At 43.0% G+C, this 18,382-nt stretch overlaps 3 protein-coding genes across 3 annotated transcripts; 1 reads left to right on the top strand and 2 right to left on the bottom strand.

Annotated features, from left to right (window-relative positions):
* Positions 1-3,701, top strand: LOC130405390 (extracellular calcium-sensing receptor-like). Its single transcript, XM_056610452.1, has 10 exons — positions 1-182; positions 369-666; positions 765-851; positions 1,000-1,107; positions 1,227-1,393; positions 1,556-2,027; positions 2,109-2,336; positions 2,474-2,597; positions 2,690-3,162; positions 3,267-3,701. Exons 1-10 carry the CDS (start codon positions 1-3, stop codon positions 3,699-3,701), a joined length of 2,574 nt encoding a protein of 857 aa, XP_056466427.1.
* Positions 3,702-4,868: 1,167 nt separating this feature from the next.
* LOC130405389 (extracellular calcium-sensing receptor-like) lies at positions 4,869-10,008 on the bottom strand. The gene is given in 13 exon segments (XM_056610451.1): positions 4,869-5,297; positions 5,621-5,899; positions 6,063-6,256; positions 6,388-6,511; positions 6,595-6,753; positions 6,755-6,829; positions 6,912-7,084; positions 7,184-7,493; positions 7,605-7,700; positions 7,935-8,177; positions 8,702-8,993; positions 9,172-9,328; positions 10,005-10,008. Coding segments are annotated over 13 exon segments (2,535 nt in total).
* A 4,603-nt stretch (positions 10,009-14,611) lies between these two features.
* LOC130406092 (extracellular calcium-sensing receptor-like) lies at positions 14,612-18,382 on the bottom strand. The gene is made up of 11 exons (XM_056611473.1): positions 18,246-18,382; positions 17,781-18,072; positions 17,462-17,671; positions 17,206-17,301; positions 16,771-17,077; positions 16,496-16,668; positions 16,120-16,350; positions 15,886-16,009; positions 15,589-15,782; positions 15,177-15,455; positions 14,612-15,069 (listed from the first exon to the last, which is right to left on the bottom strand). The coding sequence occupies exons 1-11, from the start codon at positions 18,377-18,379 to the stop codon at positions 14,641-14,643; spliced, it is 2,469 nt and encodes an 822-aa protein (XP_056467448.1). The 5' UTR covers positions 18,380-18,382; the 3' UTR covers positions 14,612-14,640.

Genomic DNA, 18,382 nt, shown 5'->3' with positions numbered 1-18,382 from the left:
ATGTCTGTAGTAATTTGTGACCAGGATGAACAGCAATGCAAACAAACGCCGGGGTCCCTATCCCTGCCTGTTCTGCAAAGGATTGGGGACGTCACACTAGGGGGTCTGTTTCCTCTTCATGAAACGGTAGTGGAGCCACATCGCTCCTTCACCACCCTGCCTTCAAACCTACACTGCACCAGGTAAGATCAACAATCTTTCGACACATATTGATTTCAAAGGAGTTAAAGATTCATGAGACAGATGTGATTTATATTTCCCCTGTAAAATATTTCTGACAGGAGCATTCCACGTACGTACATATTTTTGGATGGTATACGTAATATAACCTTTACATTCAGTGAATATTCTCTCTTTTTTTCCCTTAGCTTTAGCTTGCGAATATTTCGCATGGCACAAAGTATGATCTTTGCAATTGAAGAGATCAACAGGGAGGGAAAACTCCTTCCAAACGTCACTCTGGGTTATAAGATATATGACTCATGCAGCACCCCCTACCAGGCCTTGAAGGCTGCCATGGAGCTGATGGGAACCGAGCAAGATTCAGAGGTAGAGATGGTGGATAATCACATGTGTCCCGGGACTGTTCCTGTGGTGATAGGAGACGCCGGATCAACCCAGTCTCTAGTTGTAGCTCGTTTCCTCGGAGCCTTCCATGTGCCTCAGGTCAGACAGAACCATTGTCTTTTAATGTAACCCATCTTCACTTTAGTATACAAATTCTGAGAGATTGTGATGTCTATTTTACACATTTCTCCTCTCAGGTGAGCTATTTCTCCAGCTGTGCTTGTCTCAGTAACAAAAAGGAGTACCCTGCCTTCTTAAGAACCATGCCCAGTGACCTCTTCCAGGTTAGAGTCTCATGTGTGACACATTTTCTTTATTTAATCTATTTTCCATGAATGTAGTATTTGCCCTTTATAATGTTGTGCCTAACCTGAAATGTGTCTTTATTATCATTATTTTACTAATGTTTCATACTTTCCTCTCCTTTAAAAGGTTGATGCACTAGTTCAGCTCGTCAAACATTTCCAGTGGACGTGGGTAGGAGTAATAGCAGGAGATGACGTTTATGGTCGTAGTGGTGCAGCTGTCTTTGCTAATGAGGTAAGTACTGTATATATCCTTTATATTTTGTTTATATTATTATAACATTATTGAAATGTATCAACTTAATGTGATGAATGTTGGTATGTTGGACGAATATGTTTGGTTGTTCTCAAAAGGTTAAGAAGTTTGGTGCCTGTGTGGCCCTCCAAGAGATAATCCCCAAGAACCATGCAAGAGAGGCCTTGGCCGCTATTGTTTCCAGGATTCGATCCTCAGGGGCTTTGGTGGTCCTGGTGTTTGCGGTGGAACAAGATGCTGGGGCACTGTTTGATGAGGCACTCAGGCATGAAGCATTGTTTCTACAAGCATATCTCCACAATACCATGCAAACATATCCCTTTCAATTAAATGCCGGTTGATAAGATCTTCTAACATGATCTGCAATTTGTAAGCCATTGCATTCAGTTTGAAGGTACAATACATTTGTTATTGTCCCTGTTTACAGGCAGGGACTAACAGGGATACAATGGCTGGCCAGTGAGGCATGGAGCACAGCCCCTGTGCTCTCCACCCCTCCCAAGTACCATCAAATCCTCCAAGGCACTATAGGGTTAGCCGTCCGAGGAGTATACATTCCTGGCCTTCAAGACTTTCTACTGCGTCTACACCCCTCAAACCCAGATGCCTCTGAGAATCCCTTTCTGATTCCTTTCTGGGAAAAGGTCTTTGGGTGCCGTTTAGGTGCCAATTCTGGAAATCAAATTGAAAATGATAAACCTCTGTGTTCTGGATCAGAGGATCTGAGAAGTATGAAAAACATCTACTCCGATTTTTCCAAACTAAGGATTTCTTACAATGTCTACAAAGCTGTCTATGCTATTGCCCATGCGATTAAATCCATGATGAGCTGCAAGAAGGATGCTGGACCATTTCCACTGAAGGCTTGTCCAGATACAACCAATATACAGCCATGGCAGGTAGGCTACTGCACAGATTCTCATGGCATACTTTTAGTTTATATTTTGATGAATTGATGGTTACCAGATGGTTCTCTTTAGCTTCTTCATTACCTTAAGGAGGTGGATTACATTAATCAGTTTGGTGAGGAGACCAAGTTTGATCACAATGGTGACCCAGTCGCTATTTATGATCTACTCAATTGGCAACTGGGATTTGATGGCGAGCAAATTGTAACCATTGGCATGTTTGATGGGACAGCAACAGCTGACCAGAAAAAACTCAAGCTCCAAGAAGAGAACATTATATGGAATGGCAACAAGACAACAGTAAGGATAATATTCCTCACACGTTGCACAAGCCTAGCGTTGGTTGTGCCTCACAACGGGACGCCTGTGTGTGCCAGTGTTTGGCTGTGCTGCTGGGAATTGTATTAACTGGACAGTTTCTGTCCATTATATCCCAGGTTCCTGAGTCAGTATGCAGCAGTCCTTGTCTACAAGGCACCAGAAAGGCCATCCGACCAAACTTTCCTATATGCTGCCATGACTGTGTGGTCTGTAGAGCTGGGGAGATTAGCAATCAGACTAGTAAGTCTCTATTCATAAACTATAACAGTGAGATTCATGAACCATAAAATGCATAGGCCCTGGAAACTAAAGCTGTCTTCTCCTTTCCTCAGATTCCATAGAGTGTGTACTCTGCTTGCCGCAGTTTTGGTCCAATGTTGAGAGAACAGCCTGCTTTCCCAAAGAAGTGGACTTCCTGTCCTTCAGCGACACCATGGGCATAACCCTCATAACTATTGCCCTGCTTGGCTCCTTGTGCACTTGTTGGGTTATCTTTATATTCTCTTGTCACATATCTTCTCCAATAGTTAGAGCCAACAACTCTGAGCTGAGCTTCCTGCTTCTCTTCTCCTTGACTCTGTGTTTCCTGTGTTCTCTGACCTTCATCGGCCGTCCCTCAGACTGGTCCTGTATGCTTCGCCAAACAGCTTTCGGGATCACCTTTGTCCTCTGTATCTCTTGTGTTCTGGGTAAAACAATAGTGGTATTGATGGCCTTTAGGGCAACACTTCCAGGCAGCAATCTTATGAAATGGTTTGGACCTGTACAGCAAAGAGCCTTCATTACCCTTTCAACCTTGGTCCAGGTGAGAATTGTACTTTTCTTTGTTGATATCCAATAAATGTATGCATTGGTAATGTGCATTGGAAATAATTAGTAATGTATTATAAAACACATTTATCCATACAGGTTATTATTTGTATAATTTGGTTGACGGTGGCTCCTCCTACTCCACAAAAACTGATGCCTAGAGAGAGTGCTATCGTTATACTCTTATGTGACGAGGGTTCAGCTCTAGGATTTGCTCTGGTCCTCGGTTATATTGGCCTGCTGGCCTGCCTCTGCCTCTTCTTGGCCTTCCTAGCAAGGAAACTACCAGACAACTTCAATGAGGCCAAGTACATAACCTTCAGCATGCTGATCTTCTGTGCTGTCTGGGTGGCCTTCATCCCAGCCTACATCAGCTCTCCAGGGAAGTATGCTGTGGCTGTGGAGATCTTTGCCATCCTGGCTTCTAGTTATGGCCTGTTAGCCTGTATTTTTGCTCCCAAATGTTACATAATCTTGCTGAAGCCAGAAAAAAACTCTCGAAAACATCTAATGTCAAAGACATCTGTGCAATGATTAAGTTCCATCCCCCCTTTTTATGGCTGCTATCGGAAAGACATTTATTACTTACTATTTATATTTTTTGTCATTCATTGTAGAAATGTATTTGCTAACTCAATCTTATCATAAAGTCCCTGGTCTGTTATTCAACAATTTATTCAAACAATATATATACTTGCCAAAAGTGTTTTCCTTTCCTTCTTTACCTCCTTCTATAAGAAGTTGATTCATTTAGAAAATGACATTGTTCAGGCTGCATATCAGCGGTGTCTTGTATATATTTGGTTTAGCCTTTTCGGCTTATTCTTGTCTCGTGACAGTCCAATTATTTTACGGAGGGAGGAACACTCTTAGACCACCATTAGAAAGAATGTTATTGAAAGGAACATCCTTTCAATAAGAAGAGAGGATTGAGAATCAGTCGTGGGTTCCTCAGATATCCTGTGTTTATATTCCAGCTGTCATTCACAGCCAAACCCTTCACATTTATGTTCCATGGGGGATTGTTCATTACAACAACTCAATGGTTGCGGTGGTTGTTCAAAATAAAACCCTTAAAATGTTTAACAGCTCTCCTTCATTGTTAGCGACATTCTTGATTTTGGTTAGTCTCACAGCAGAATCACAGTCCCTAGGGATTCTTAGGAAAATCAATAAATTATTTAAAGTTCTTTGTTTCCAAATAATGAAACCTGTCAACCCCCTGTTCAATGGACCAAGGATTATTTTCTATGAATGCAATTTATCTGTACAGAGTGATAGCTGCAGTTCAAATATTACCAATTGCAAGTTAACGAACCATCTTTGACACCTGGTGCAGGTAGACTCTAAAATAGCTTCCCCCATCTGCTCTTACCTTAAAGATAGTCCGGTGGGATTTTGTCACTCGGAGATGCTAACCGATATTCAATGGGGTCAGCATACTTCCAACATAATTGATATGATGATGTGTTGACATCATTTTGGTCTTATTCTCAAACACTGACTGTCAACCTTGAAAATATATCTTTATATGCCTGATTCATTTCTTGAGAAAGACTTATAGAAATTGCAACAAACAATTATGGGAAAAATTTCAATATACTTCCTTTAATAGTATTTTCATTAATTTGACACAAATTAAACTATAAAATAAATCAACACTTAAATTGAATCACGTATTTCATTCAGTAAGTTATCCTTCTATCTGGCCATCAGGTGTTTCTTGGTGTTTCTCTCAGGTCTTAGAAGGAGGATGAAGCACTTTGGAGCGAAGATGCAAAGCAGCAGGCCATAACTAGAAGCCAGGATGGCAAAGATCTCCACAGCCACAGTGTACTTCCCTGGAGAGCTGATGTAGGCTGGGACGAAGGCCACCCAGACAGCACAGAAGATCAGCATGCTGAAGGTGATGAGCTTGGCCTCATTGAAGTTGTCAGGTAGTTTCCTAGCCAGGAAAGCCAGTAGGAGACAGAGGCAGGCCAGGAAGCCTATGTACCCCAACACAAGACCAAAGCCCACCACAGAGCCCACGTCACACTCAAGGACTATCTTGGGTCCTCGATTCTCCCGAACACCTCTCTCTGCAGGCTGTGGTGGGGCCAGGACCAGCCACAGTACACATATCAATACCTATTGGTTAGGAATTGGAAGACAATGTAAATGGACTGCATTTATGTAGCGCTTTTCTAAACAGTAGCCACTCAAAGCCCTTTACAATAACGTTCCCCCATGCATGCACAATTCATACACCGACGGCTGTGTCAACCATGCAAGGCGACAGCCAGCTCGTCGGGAGCAGTGAGCGTGAGATGAACTAGCAGCCTTCCAGTTACCAGCCAATCCGCTCTACCTCCTGAGCCACATGCCGCCCCCAACAATGGGTTCAGGAATAATTGTTGTGTGTTCTTTAAAAATGTGGATCTATATGAATATCCCTTTAGCAACAAAATCACCTGAACCAAGGTGCAGAAAGAGATGCCAAGTCTCTGTTGGGCCGGCCCAAAGTAGCGCATGAGGTTTTCCCCGGGTAGCGTGGAGCGAAAGGCCACCAGGACCACCACCGTACGGCTGAGCAGGCAGGAGATGCACAGCACAAAGCTGATCCCAAATAGGGTGTGTCTCAGGGCACAGGACCATGCCACTGGGCGCCCAATGAAGGCCAGGGCACACAGGAAGCACAGCTTCAGTGACACCAGGAGCATGAAGCTGACTTCAGAGTTGTTGGCTCGTACCTTAAGCAAGGAAAGAGAGGAGTGTGAAGTCACAGCAGTAAGATATTGCACATCTAAATGAATGAGGTGCATTGTATGTAAAATTAGTTTAATGTTGCCCCAGTTATATTGAAATATTGAAAATCAATGCAAATATGTGGAAGGCACTATAACTAGAATTTACCAACGGTGTGTTTCGATAATATAAGAACGTTGTCAAGGTGCCTGCAGTCATTATTGCTCCAGCAACAGATACAATTGACAGGATTATACCCATGATGTCATTATGGGATAGAAAGTCAACCTGCTGGGGCAGGCAGACTGTATTATCTGAATCCGACCAAAATCTCGCTGGACACCGAATGCAATCAACCGATCCTAGACGTGGGGGACATGAAGAAAGTACAAATATACATTACAGATAGATAATTCATGGAAGAGCTTTTTTTAACAAGGTGCATGAGCAAAATGATACAACCAGCACAGTGTGCGTTGTCTCTCTGCAGTACCTGTTTCATTGCTGATTTCCCCCCCGGGACAACGCACACAGTCAAAGCAGCACTCCGGTCGGCCTTTCTGCACAGCCTTTCTTGTACCAGCAGGACAAGGCGTGCTGCATATAGACACAGGTACCTACATTTTAAAAGGCATAAATAAATGCCCTATTACACATTTCAACGTTCAGGGTCAATGTTCGAATTAAAAAAAAAACACACCCTATCTCCCTGTCCTCCACCCCAGATAACCCTGTCCATGTCGATGTGAAACCGGCCGCCTGAGCCTTCGGACGACACAAAATAGCCGATGTTGACAAACTCCACTTTTCCCTGAGGTGTGACGTGCCAGTTCAGAATGTCAAAAGAGGCAGGCGGGCGGGTCTCCGTTTTCATCAAAGTATAACTGTTCCCCCAATGGTGTGGTGAAGTTGACACGTCCGATATACTGAGAAAGCTGGAAAAGGTGAGGTTATTGATATTCTGGAAAATAAAGGATCAGGTGGGTAACTTGACTTATATGATCGGGATTATTTTACCTCATAGGGATGAAAGTTCATGACATCAGGACACTGGCCATTGATTAAGAGCCCGCTTCCAGGCAAACAGGCCAGCATATCCTTGATAGCATGAGCAATAGCATACACAGCCTTATAAACATTGTAGGTTGCTCTCAATTGGGCCACATCTGCATAGATACTCTTCCCCAAAGCTGATAGTCGATGTCAAAGACACATGCAAAATATAAACACAGGGCAGACTAAAGGAACCAATGTATGTAACTCATGAGAATAGAGCAAGCTCCAAATACCTATCTCTTCCGAGCCCAAACAAGGGTTTGAAGTTTTCGCTTTTCCTTTAATATTTAATGAACATCCAAACACTGCTTCCCACAGTTCTGGCTTAAACGGGTCAGGATGAGGTGAGGGTTTTGTAGGATGTATATGAGTGAGAAACGAACCCAGGCCAGGCATGTCAGCCTTGCGCAGAGCGAATCCAAGTGTCCCGGCTAAAGAGGGTATGTTGTGAGCAGCAGACACGGCGGCTAGGGTCACCCAGGCGTCATTAGCAAGCCACTGTTTATCTGTTATATTCTGGTGAACCACCTCCTCCATCAAGGCCTTGTGAAGACAGAGAACACACTTTATTGTGCCCATACATCTTTTTGGTGTGCTTGAGAGTGTCAGCTGTTTTAACCGCAGGTAAATTGTGTGAATTGAATAAACGTATACCTTTGCATCCTGCCCGATGATAAATGTCACCACCACTTTAGCAGAGGACCTCTTAATGGTCTCCACCATGCTTTTCAATTTCTCCTTTGCATAACCCTTATGTAAATAAAAAGGGGGAGATAAAAGTGACAAAGAGAGAAAACGCCAATTAGAGACCAGTAAGATACCAACCATTTACCAATTTGCCCCAAAAAGTTGACAGGGCGACCCCCCCCCCCCCCCCCCCCCCCCCCACCAACACTTGACAGCCCACTGATGTCTGCCTGTTGCATTTGTGATGAAAATATCAAAAGAAAAAAAAGTATGAAAAATGAAAGTATCCTCCTTTACCTTTGGAACCACTTGGTGGTAGGCAACACATACTCCAGTTCCCCTGAGCTCCTCCGTTAGTATCTGAATGGCAAACCTGCCAAAGTCATCGTCTGCAGAGACAAGGCCTACCCAGGACCAGCCTAACAGTTGCAACAACTTGGCCATTGCCCGGGCTTGCAAGGCATCGCTGGGCATTGTGCGGAAGAATCGGGGGTACTTCACACTATTACTCAAGCACACGCATGAAGCCATATAACTCACCTAAGGGAATATGAAAAAGAAACAAGGAAACAAGAGGATGAACCGAAGATGGGCAGGGTGTATAGATTGTGATACAAGGGAAAGCGATCATTTAGGTGGTAACATTTCAACAGGTGTGTTTGTTAAAGAAGAAATACAGCCTATAACATTTTGACATCAGTATAACACATGATTTGGTGATGTACAACAAGGTCGCACCCAAGGTAAAAGATTTCACTTCCATTTCCAATTTTTCACTGGCTACCATGCCATGCCACCCCCTCTCAACATTCTGTAAATGTTACATTATAAATTAAATCTATCAATCAAATGTATGATAACTATACGTATAGCAGGATTTAATATTCATTTTGAAAGGTATGCATCTACAATATTCATCATGGGCGTTCATATTTCGACCGCCCCTTCGTGACAACAACTGCAGGAAAAGAGATGAGGTGACTCTGCTAGAGAGCTGAGAGAGCTAGCCTGGCCATGAGCATTTTACCGGTGGTACTATAATAATGTTAATACATCGTCCTCACCATTGGTACATCAAACACCCCGAGAGTGTCTGCAATAACCATGGAGGAGGAGGACCTTGCGTCCCCAATGATAACTGGGACAGCAGCGGCAGATTGGCATCCGTCGCCGGCTCTAGAAACCTGAAGGCCGGTCACCATGGTCAAGGCTGTGGAGAGCGTGGTGCTCTCAGCCAGGCAGGTGTCTGCTGCCAGATAGCCCAGTGTCAGGTTGGGTAGGAGGTGAGGGTCACTGTTAATCTCCTCCACTGCAAAAACCATGGTGCGCAGCCAGCGGTATGCTCGCTGGTTAAAACTGGTTGGAATAGATGGAGAACAGCAGTTTGGGAAAGAAAAGTGAGACAGTTCTAGGGAAATGTTGAGCAGATAACACATTCAACATCACCTAAATAATTAAAAATGACAATTACACAAGTATTGAATCACATGTTGGAATATGAGTCAGAAACGTTTTCATGCAATAGTCCACTTACACAGAGCATGTAGCATTTAACCTGATGCTATCAAACTCTGTCTCAGGCTGTGGTGCCCTCACATGCACAGGAAACAGACCTCCGATCACTATATCTCCTTTCTGATAAACACTTCCTGAAACGGGCCCCGCCATCAGCTTGCAGGGCCCCCCTTCTCCTGTGACCAACCCATGGAGGCCACAGAGAAACCAGAGCCAGGAGAAGACACACATTACTGGAGGGAAGAGGGCACCTCAGGGAACAGCAAGAGAGAGGATGGTAGAGAGGCAGGCAGACACGATCAGTACAAAGCAAGCAAAATACTTGTAGATATAGATTGATTGTATAATGAAAAACAAAAACACTATTTGCACATAGGAGAAAATTCAATAAGGCTTTGCCATATTCCGAATTGTATTTCAAGAGCAAAGATGTATCCTGTACATTAGAGTTGGACTAGAGTTTCCCAAATGTCATGATTATGACATTTGGACCCATTTGTTCACCAGCCAAGATAAATTCTTGGCAGGTAAATGACCGATTAAAAATGCTCTGCATTTGACAAAACATTAAACTTTCACCTGTTAAACACATCTGCTATCTACATCGATTTAAACAGTGCATTAGCATAGAGACCCACTCTGTGCGGGGAATGGATGGTCTATTGGTGCAAAGTCATTTCTTGCCATAGAGAGGAAGCAGGGAAGAAGAACCATCTTGTGATATCGGGTGAATGCTGCCTCGAGAAAACAACAGAAACCCGGGCCGGGGGACTTATAATTGTGGAGTAAATTGGTTTGTTATTGAATTAAGTTAGGTGGTAAATTCAGGTCAACAAAGTCATCGAGACAAACCCATGTGTCCTAATTGAAGATGCCTTGGAGAATTGTTTCAAAATAGATGATGCAATTACATTTGCATCATCTTTTTCGAAAGAATTCACCAAAGCTGAGGTAATGTAAGCAGAGGCAATGTGATGTTTTTTTTATTATCATAAATGTAGTGTTCAGGCTGCCCTCATATTTTACGTTAAGTGGTTATGAAGCAATATGTCGTAGGACCATTGGGAATGGGAAAGTCTTAAAGATAAAGTTAGCATTTCTTCTATTATTGCACCTATCTGTAACATCACAACAAGGACATTCTGCCAAGCTCTAAGCTAATTAGCTGTGATGGACTTATATGTGAAAAGATTTCACACAGTCACACATTGATGTAGAGAGGCTACAATATAGAAAGAATAATAATAGGTGAGTAGTTGCAAGAGAAGGAGAGTGAGCTGTTTTCAGTATTAACAGGAGAGCAAATCAGACTGCCTCTTAGTCTACTAGTTGAGTATTCTATACGAGGATGTCACCTTCTTCTGAGTCAAGCACGATTGAGGCTCACATTGGCATAACCCTGTGCCTTCATTAAGGTCAACTGTACTTACTTTGAAAAAAGTTGCTCTTGCCACGGGGGAAGTGATTTTTTCTGTCTTTCCACTGATAAGACCCCCAGGGACCTGGCACCAAGAGCATCTTCAAACTGACAATAATGATTGATGGGTATTTGAGCAACTATGATGACACCTTGTCTAGGATATGGGGGAAAGTGTAATTCGGGAACTGCAACTGAATCTGCTCTTACTTTGTCACTGATTGCATTTGCGTTCTTGAGTTGTCTGACTTATAAGCACTTGTAAGTTTCCAGAAGCAATCAGCACAAAAAAGGTAGTTTTTCATTCCCCCAGCTATATTCTTTGGAAACTTAGTTGTGAAGCACTTGTGGGACGTGTTCTGATGGTGCATACCTTCATGGTTCACAAAATCACTTTGTCTGTACCTTTTGGTAAAAGCACGTACTAAATGAATTGATTTAAATGAACCAGTAACTGGTGTATGATGTAATTAAATGCATTTCTAACACGACCCCAAATGGTTCTCTGCTAATTGGATTCCTACTATGTCTCTCTGTATGTCAAGACTGATCTCTGCAATACAATCTCACTCATAAACCAGATCATTTGAGAGTTAAGCAACTGTCCTTGGCGAGAAAGAGAACGATTGCGGGGCTGGCACAGCAATGTAATCACCCACAAAACCATTTAATCATGCTTTAGCTTGTTTTATTAAAATGCATTTGTACCTGCAATCGTATGATTTAATGAACAATAAGAAAGACAAATAGGAAAGGATGTCAATTAGTCTGCTATACAAACTTGCTATATTTGACCACTGGATGGTGATAGTGTGCCACTAAAGGTCCCTTCTTCATATTGCTTTAAGATTCATGACCAACATGAATGATGCATGCACACACACACACACACACACACACACACACACACACACACACACACACACACACACACACACACACACACACACACACACACACACACACACACACACACACACACACACACACACATACACACACAAACGTTAACCTTATAGAGTTTGATCATTTGGATATGACCAGATAGACTGCTGAGGTATGCTGTGGAAAAATCTAAGCTGTCATTGGTAAATTAAATCTCCTCTCTTCTATACTCTGAAGGCCTTTCACATTCCAGCAGTATGTGGGGTGGTTCCCTATTATAACAAACCTCAACAGAAATATCAGCATTCTCTTTTATGCCAGTCCACAGCGGTCGCTAAAATAATATTGAGCGTCCAGCAGAGATGTTATCTCTTGTTCTTGTTCTGAGTAGAGAAATAAAATGCCAGATAAAACGGCCGATAAAACGGTTTTCCCAGGGGATCCCTCGTCCCCGAGAAATGAATCGAGACAGCGAGGAGACGGCGAGTATGCAAACAATGTTAGATGTCAAACAGGAAAAGAAAGAAATGGCTAAATGCATTCGTAGCATAGGAAATATAAATCTATCATACTTTATTCTCCATACTCCTTGGTGCGTAATATTCAACTGCAAGGCTTAATTATGTTTTATTGATGGATTGATTGTGTTCATAATGGTCTTGTTGAAACTCTCCCTCCAGTGTCCCCCTTTTCCTGTCTTCACTGGATACAGAAAACAAGGGCTTTGTTAGTTTCTGGTGCGACTTACATGTTATGATAATGTCAAAACCAATCAAGTGTAAAACAATCCATCTTGGCTTCATTGTTTATCACTGTGTGAAAAGGCTGTGTAAAGATAGAAAATAACGTATTATTTTTCTGAAGTGTACAAAACCCTTCAGAAAAAGACCAAGTAGGATTAAATTAATATGTACTCTCAGTCTGTTAACAGATAAGCATCGGTAGGATAAATAGGTGAAAACTGTTAGATCACTGAAGTTATTTCTAAAGTAAAGCAAATACAGAAACGTGAGGTTTAGCCTTATAAAGCATGAATATAATGGAAGGGGGTATTGCAATGCTGGATGAGACAAAATAATGGATTATCTGGCTAGTACAAGGAGTCAGTTCAAGTTATTTTGAATCATACCACAACAAATACACAAACTTTCCAACGCCACAAAAAAACTGGCAGGCTTATTTCTTCTTTTGTCCAGTTTTCTGAGATTAAATCCCTTGGGCTTGTTGGTTTTCCTACATCCTTCCTTGTCCTAAATCAATCATTTTCGTAATTATTCTTGAAGATTGAATGTCATGGAGGAGTCCGACATCCAGGAAACTAAAGGACAAGGAGACCCTTTCCACAATAGGTCCTTTCACTTTGGCTTGGGTTCTTTATTACAAGATCCCAGGAGCCCCGAAAAACTACAGCAGTAATGAAGCAATAATGAAAGCTTGGCCAGAGATAACATTTGTGTATGTACGTGTGTGTGTGTGTGTTTGCGTGTGTGCGTGTGTGTGCGTGTGTGTGCGTGTGTGTGTGTATGTGTGTGTGTGTGTGTGTGTGTGTGTGTGTGTGTGTGTGTGTGTGTGTGTGTGTGTGTGTGTGTGTATGTGCGTCAGCCAGTGCGTGCATGTGTGTGTGTAAAGTTATGAGCTAACCATGATTGAAGTTAAGGTTAGTCAAAAGAGAACGATTTGAGCCAAAGGTTGACAAATTTGTCTTGCTTCGTTTATTCATCGCTAAGGCCTTATTATCCGGACACCAGCCATGATTGCTGAGTCTGAATTGCATCGGGCTATAGGCCATGCGTTCATGGAAGGGGCTGCTTAGAGCTGTAATCAAGAACTGTAGTTGCTGCCTGTCAACGGCAGTTTGGTGTATTACAGAGGTGATGGAGACTGGCTGCCTATAGGTACCGCCATGGGAACAGGCTGATGATGCAGTCAGTTGCAAACACAGGGATTTGCAAGGTGGTTCAAAAGGTCACAGTGAATCACTTGTTATTGGGTTTTAAGCAGGAAAACATCTGGTGACTCAAGACAAGCTGGGAAATCACCCAGTCTGCGTTCAGATTCTGAAGTCACTTTGTGTAATTGTGTGGCAGTGTAACAATTAACCAGATATTGATTCTCAAGCAGCTTATTGTGCTGTATATGCGCTTGAATATCAGGTCTATATCTATTTTATAGGTAAGGCCTATGATTGTATTCCCCAAGCAATTCTGTGAAAGGTACTGACGGATTTTATTTGGTCTACTCAGAAGAAAAGCTTTGTTTATATTCTGAGCATAGAAGCTTGCCTTTATTACAACCAGGTGAAAAGTTCACCTTGTATCCCCTTCCTGTTTGTGACATTTGTTGAAATTATTTAAATTCAATGTATTTTGTGGTATTGGAACAGCAACATATCTGCCTTTTGGGGACAACGTAAAGACGTCCAAAAATGTCACTTTAATAAAAAATGCATTACATTCATGGGAAAACATCTCTATCCAATTTGAGTATGGTGGTGGTGATAAAAGTCCTGGAATCACCCACATATCCAATTTCCACTCGACTGTTTTTGGCCTCATGCCTGTGGTCAAGTTTAAATACATACATATATTAGGGATTACTGTGCCGACAGTGTTATGTTGTTTTTCCTTCTTCTGGGAAATGTAGTAATTGTAAGCTGCTTTGGATAAAAGTGTCTTCTAAATGCCCAAAATGTAAATGGATTAATTGTATGTACTCATTTCTACTTCTTTATCAAAGATGATACAGCTTGATTTGTATTTGTATTCAACATATCAGTGGTCCTATTGGCAATTGACACAAGGGGAAACTAATCTCATTCAGAAAAAATGAAAATAATGATAATAAACAGAGATGCTTACAGTGTAAATTATATTTTAGTCATGCAATAACTTTCTTAAGAACATTTCCAGTATTCATGAGAAACAATAGGATTAACAACCATAGTCCTTTATTTATCCCATATGGGAAATACAATTTGTGGGATGAACATATGACTTGAAAGTTTTTCTAGTGCTCAAACAACACAACTCATTTGTTCATTATTTTATGTATACTATTAACACAAGAATTCATCTTGGAAAGTAACATGAAGGTTTACACTTGATCTTCAGTTTAATCAAGTGTAAACCTTAACCCAACCAAATTTGTGAATAATTTAAAATCAGTTTCATGTTTATTTTTTGGTATTCATCTGGCCATCAGCTGTTTCTTGGTGTTTCTCTCAGGCCTCAGAAGGAGGATAAAGCACTTGGGGGCGAAGATGCACAGCAGCAGGCCATAACTAGAAGCCAGGATGGCAAAGATCTCCACAGCCACAGTGTACTTCCCTGGAGAGCTGATGTAGGCTGGGACAAAGGCCACCCAGACAGCACAGAAGATCAGCATGCTGAAGGTGATGAGCTTGGCCTCATTGAAGTTGTCAGGTAGTTTCCTAGCCAGGAAAGCCAGTAGGAGACAGAGGCAGGCCAGGAAGCCTATGTAGCCCAGCACAAGACCAAAGCCAACCACAGAGCCCACGTCACACTCAAGGACTATCTTGGGTCCTCGATTCTCCCGAACACCTCTCTCTGCGGGATGGGGTGGGGCCAGGACCAGCCACAGTACACATATCAACACCTATCGGTCAGGAATTGGAAGACGACTGGAGAGGGTCATGACGACAATGGTTAAGAAAAGGTGTTACATCACGTAGATCTATGTGAACAAACGCTGACATGATTTACCTGAACCAGGGTGCAAATTGAGATGCCGAGTCTTTGTTGCACAGGACCAAAGAAGCGCATGAGGTTTTCCCCGGGTAGGGTGGAGCGAAAGGCCACCAGGACCACCACCGTACGGCTGAGCAGGCAGGAGATGCACAGCACAAAGCTGATCCCAAACAGGGTGTGTCTCAGGGCACAGGACCATGCCACTGGGCGCCCAATGAAGGCCAGGGCACACAGGAAGCACAGCTTCAGTGACACCAGGAGCATGAAGCTGACTTCAGAGTTGTTGGCTCGTACCTTAGGAGGAGGGTTCGTTTTTTATTATTGTAAGGTGCGTTACCTTGTTGTATGCATCCCATTTATAAGATTACATTTCTGTAAAATATAGATAGTATTGTAAGAAAGCATTTATGAACAGTTCACTCCTTACTAAAGGCGTGTGACGGAAATAAAAGAAGGTAGTGAAGGTGGCAGCAGTCAGTGCTGCCCCAGCAACAGAAATGATTGAGAGGATTATACCCATAATATCATTATGGGATAGGAAGTCAACCTGCTGGGGCAGGCAGTCTGTACGATCTGAATTGGACCAAAATCTCTCTGGACACCTAATGCAATCAGTTGATCCTAGAGGTGGGGGAGAGGTAGAAGGTACAATTATACATGATGAAGTGTCATGAAAGAGGGGAGATTGTCAAAGCATACTGAGTGGGTTGTATCTCTGCAGTACCTGTTTCATTACTGATTTCCCCCCCGGGACAACGCACACAGTCAAAGCAGCACACTGGTCGGCCTTTCTGCACAGCCTTTCTTGTACCAGCAGGACAAGGTGTGCTGCATATAGACACAGGTACCTACATTGTGAAAATGGACAGTCTCTCATCAAATTACACTATGTACATTTACCTTCTGATGTTTTCGAATCAGCTATTAACAAGAGTAAAAAAAACGTCAGCACACACACCTTGTCTCCCTGTCCTCCACCCCAGATAACCCTGCCCATGTCGATGTGAAACTGACCACCCGAGCCTTCTGAGGACACAAAATGTCCGACGTTGACAAACTCCACCTTTTCCTGTTGTGTCACGTGCCAGTTCAAAATGTCGTATGAGGCAGGCGGGTCTCCGTTTTCATCAAAGTATAACTGCTCCCCCAATGATGTGGTGAAGTTTACCCTTCGTAGATAGAGAGAAAGCTGACAAAGAATTTCACTTTCATAATTTCAGTTCCGCTTAAAGCATGTGATACTGTCCTTTAAGTAGTAAAGTAAATGTTGTATCCAAAACAATGAATGCACATGTTTCTAACATGTACATTCTAACATGTAAAACTTGAGGTACCTCAGAGGGGTGTAGCTTTCTGACATCAGGACACTGGCCATTAACTAAGAGACCTCTTCCAGGCGAACAGGCCAGCATATCCTGGATAGCATGGGCAATAGCATACACAGCCTTATAGACTTTGTAGGTGGCTCTGAGCTGGGACACATCTGCGTACGTACTCTCCCCCACAGCTAAGTAAAGATTATACAATAGATGTAAAAGAAACACGGGCAGAGTTGGAGAAAAATTAACAATTCTGCACATTCTTCTTTCTTACAATTGCTTGAGCATACCTATCTTTTCAGAACCCAAACAGGGTTTTTCTGAAGTACCAAATGTAACTCTCAGTGAGCATCCAAACAGCGCCTCCCACAGCTGTTGCTTGAAAGGGTCAGGGTCAAGAGAGAATGTAGCAGGGTGTATTTGAGTCAGAAAATACCCTAGGTTAGGGATTTCCGCCTTACGCAGGGCAAACCCCAGGGTTCCGGCTAAGGAGGGTATGTTTTGAGGAACAGACAGGGTAGCATATGTGACCCAGGCATCGTTAGCGAGCCACTGTTTATCTGTTATTTTCTGGCGAACCACCTCTTCCAGCAAGGCCTGAAGAAAAAGAGAAAGGGACATGTTGCACTCGTTATTGTGTCCATGCAACTAATTTGTGTGTGTGTGTGTACTAGTCTATTCTCTAAACACACATAATACTGTATCTACATGTGGTATGCATTTACCTTGGCATCCTGATCAATGATAAAGGTCACCACCACTTTTGCAGAGGACTTCTTGATAGTCTCAACCATTTCTCTCATCTCCTCTTCTCTGTACCCCTTGGATATAAAACATCAGGAGTCAGAGGGGTTTGGTTCGAGTCACACGTATAGGGGCTCTAAGCTTGGACTCAGTGGTAAATTAAGGCTGTAGTAACTGACAGAGAGAACAGCAGCAGGCCTTTACCCTTGGAACCACTCTGTGGTAGGCGACACATACTCCAGTTCCCCTGAGCTCCTCCATTAGTATCTGAATGGCAAACCTGCCATAATCATCGTCTGCCGAGACAAGGCCCACCCAGGACCAGCCTAAAAGTTGCAACAACTTGGCCATTGCCCGGGCTTGCAAGGCATCGCTGGGCATTGTGCGGAAGAAGCGCGGGTACTTCAGACTATTACTTAAGCACACACAAGAAGCCAAGTAGCTCACCTGAGGGAAAACAACAAAAGCAGAGAGAGGATTCACCATTGAGATTATCGGATTTTACTACTTATTATAAAGCTCCTCAGTGTGATTATGTTATCATAGTTCCCGTTACCATTGGTATTTCAAACACCCCGAGAGTGTCTGCAATAACCATGGAGGAGGAGGACCGTACATCCCCAATGATAACTGGGACAGCAGGGGCAGATTGGCATCCGTCGCCGGCTCTAGAAACCTGAAGGCCGGTCACCATGGTCAAGGCTGTGGAGAGCGTGGTGCTCTCAGCCAGGCAGGTGTCTGCTGCCAGATAGCCCAGTGTCAGGTTGGGTAGGAGGTGAGGGTCACTGTTAATCTCCTCCACTGCAAAAACCATGGTGCGCAGCCAGCGGTATGCTCGCTGGTTAAAACTATAGGAAAGGACAAAAGGACACTTGGAATATAAATAATACGAGACATAGCCCTGTAAATGTCTGACAATAGTGATGAACACAAAGAAACAGGGAAAAGTGTGGGAGGAGGATTACTCAAGGAAACGTGTGACTTTTTCCCCTTTGATTTTGATCTTAAGGTTTCTGCTTACAGAGAACACGTTCCGTTTACCCGGACATCCTGGAAGTCCGTCTCAGGCTGTGGTGCCCTCACGTGCACAGGAAACAGACCTCCGATCACTATATCTCCTTTCTGATAAACACTTCCTGAGACGGGCCCCGCCATCAG

This window comes from Gadus chalcogrammus, chromosome 16, assembly GCF_026213295.1.
Source record: "Gadus chalcogrammus isolate NIFS_2021 chromosome 16, NIFS_Gcha_1.0, whole genome shotgun sequence".
NCBI lineage: Eukaryota > Metazoa > Chordata > Actinopteri > Gadiformes > Gadidae > Gadus > Gadus chalcogrammus.
This window is presented reverse-complemented; position numbering and strand designations above follow the sequence as displayed.

What these genes read in the sequence shown, in the direction of transcription:
- LOC130405390 (XM_056610452.1), top strand. Translation starts at nt 1, where the DNA reads ATGTCTGTAGTAATTTGTGACCAGGATGAACAGCAATGCAAACAAACG. An exon ending in TGCCCAGTGACCTCTTCCAG is followed by an intron (nt 852 to 999) that starts GTTAGAGTCTCA and finishes CTCCTTTAAAAG; the next exon opens with GTTGATGCACTAGTTCAGCT. An exon ending in CAGCTGTCTTTGCTAATGAG is followed by an intron (nt 1,108 to 1,226) that starts GTAAGTACTGTA and finishes TGTTCTCAAAAG; the next exon opens with GTTAAGAAGTTTGGTGCCTG.
- LOC130406092 (XM_056611473.1), bottom strand. Translation starts at nt 18,379, where the DNA reads ATGGCGGGGCCCGTCTCAGGAAGTGTTTATCAGAAAGGAGATATAGTG. An exon ending in GTAAACGGAACGTGTTCTCT is followed by an intron (nt 18,073 to 18,245) that starts GTAAGCAGAAAC and finishes CCTTTCCTATAG; the next exon opens with TTTTAACCAGCGAGCATACC. An exon ending in CAATTTGCACCCTGGTTCAG is followed by an intron (nt 15,070 to 15,176) that starts GTAAATCATGTC and finishes CCTGACCGATAG; the next exon opens with GTGTTGATATGTGTACTGTG.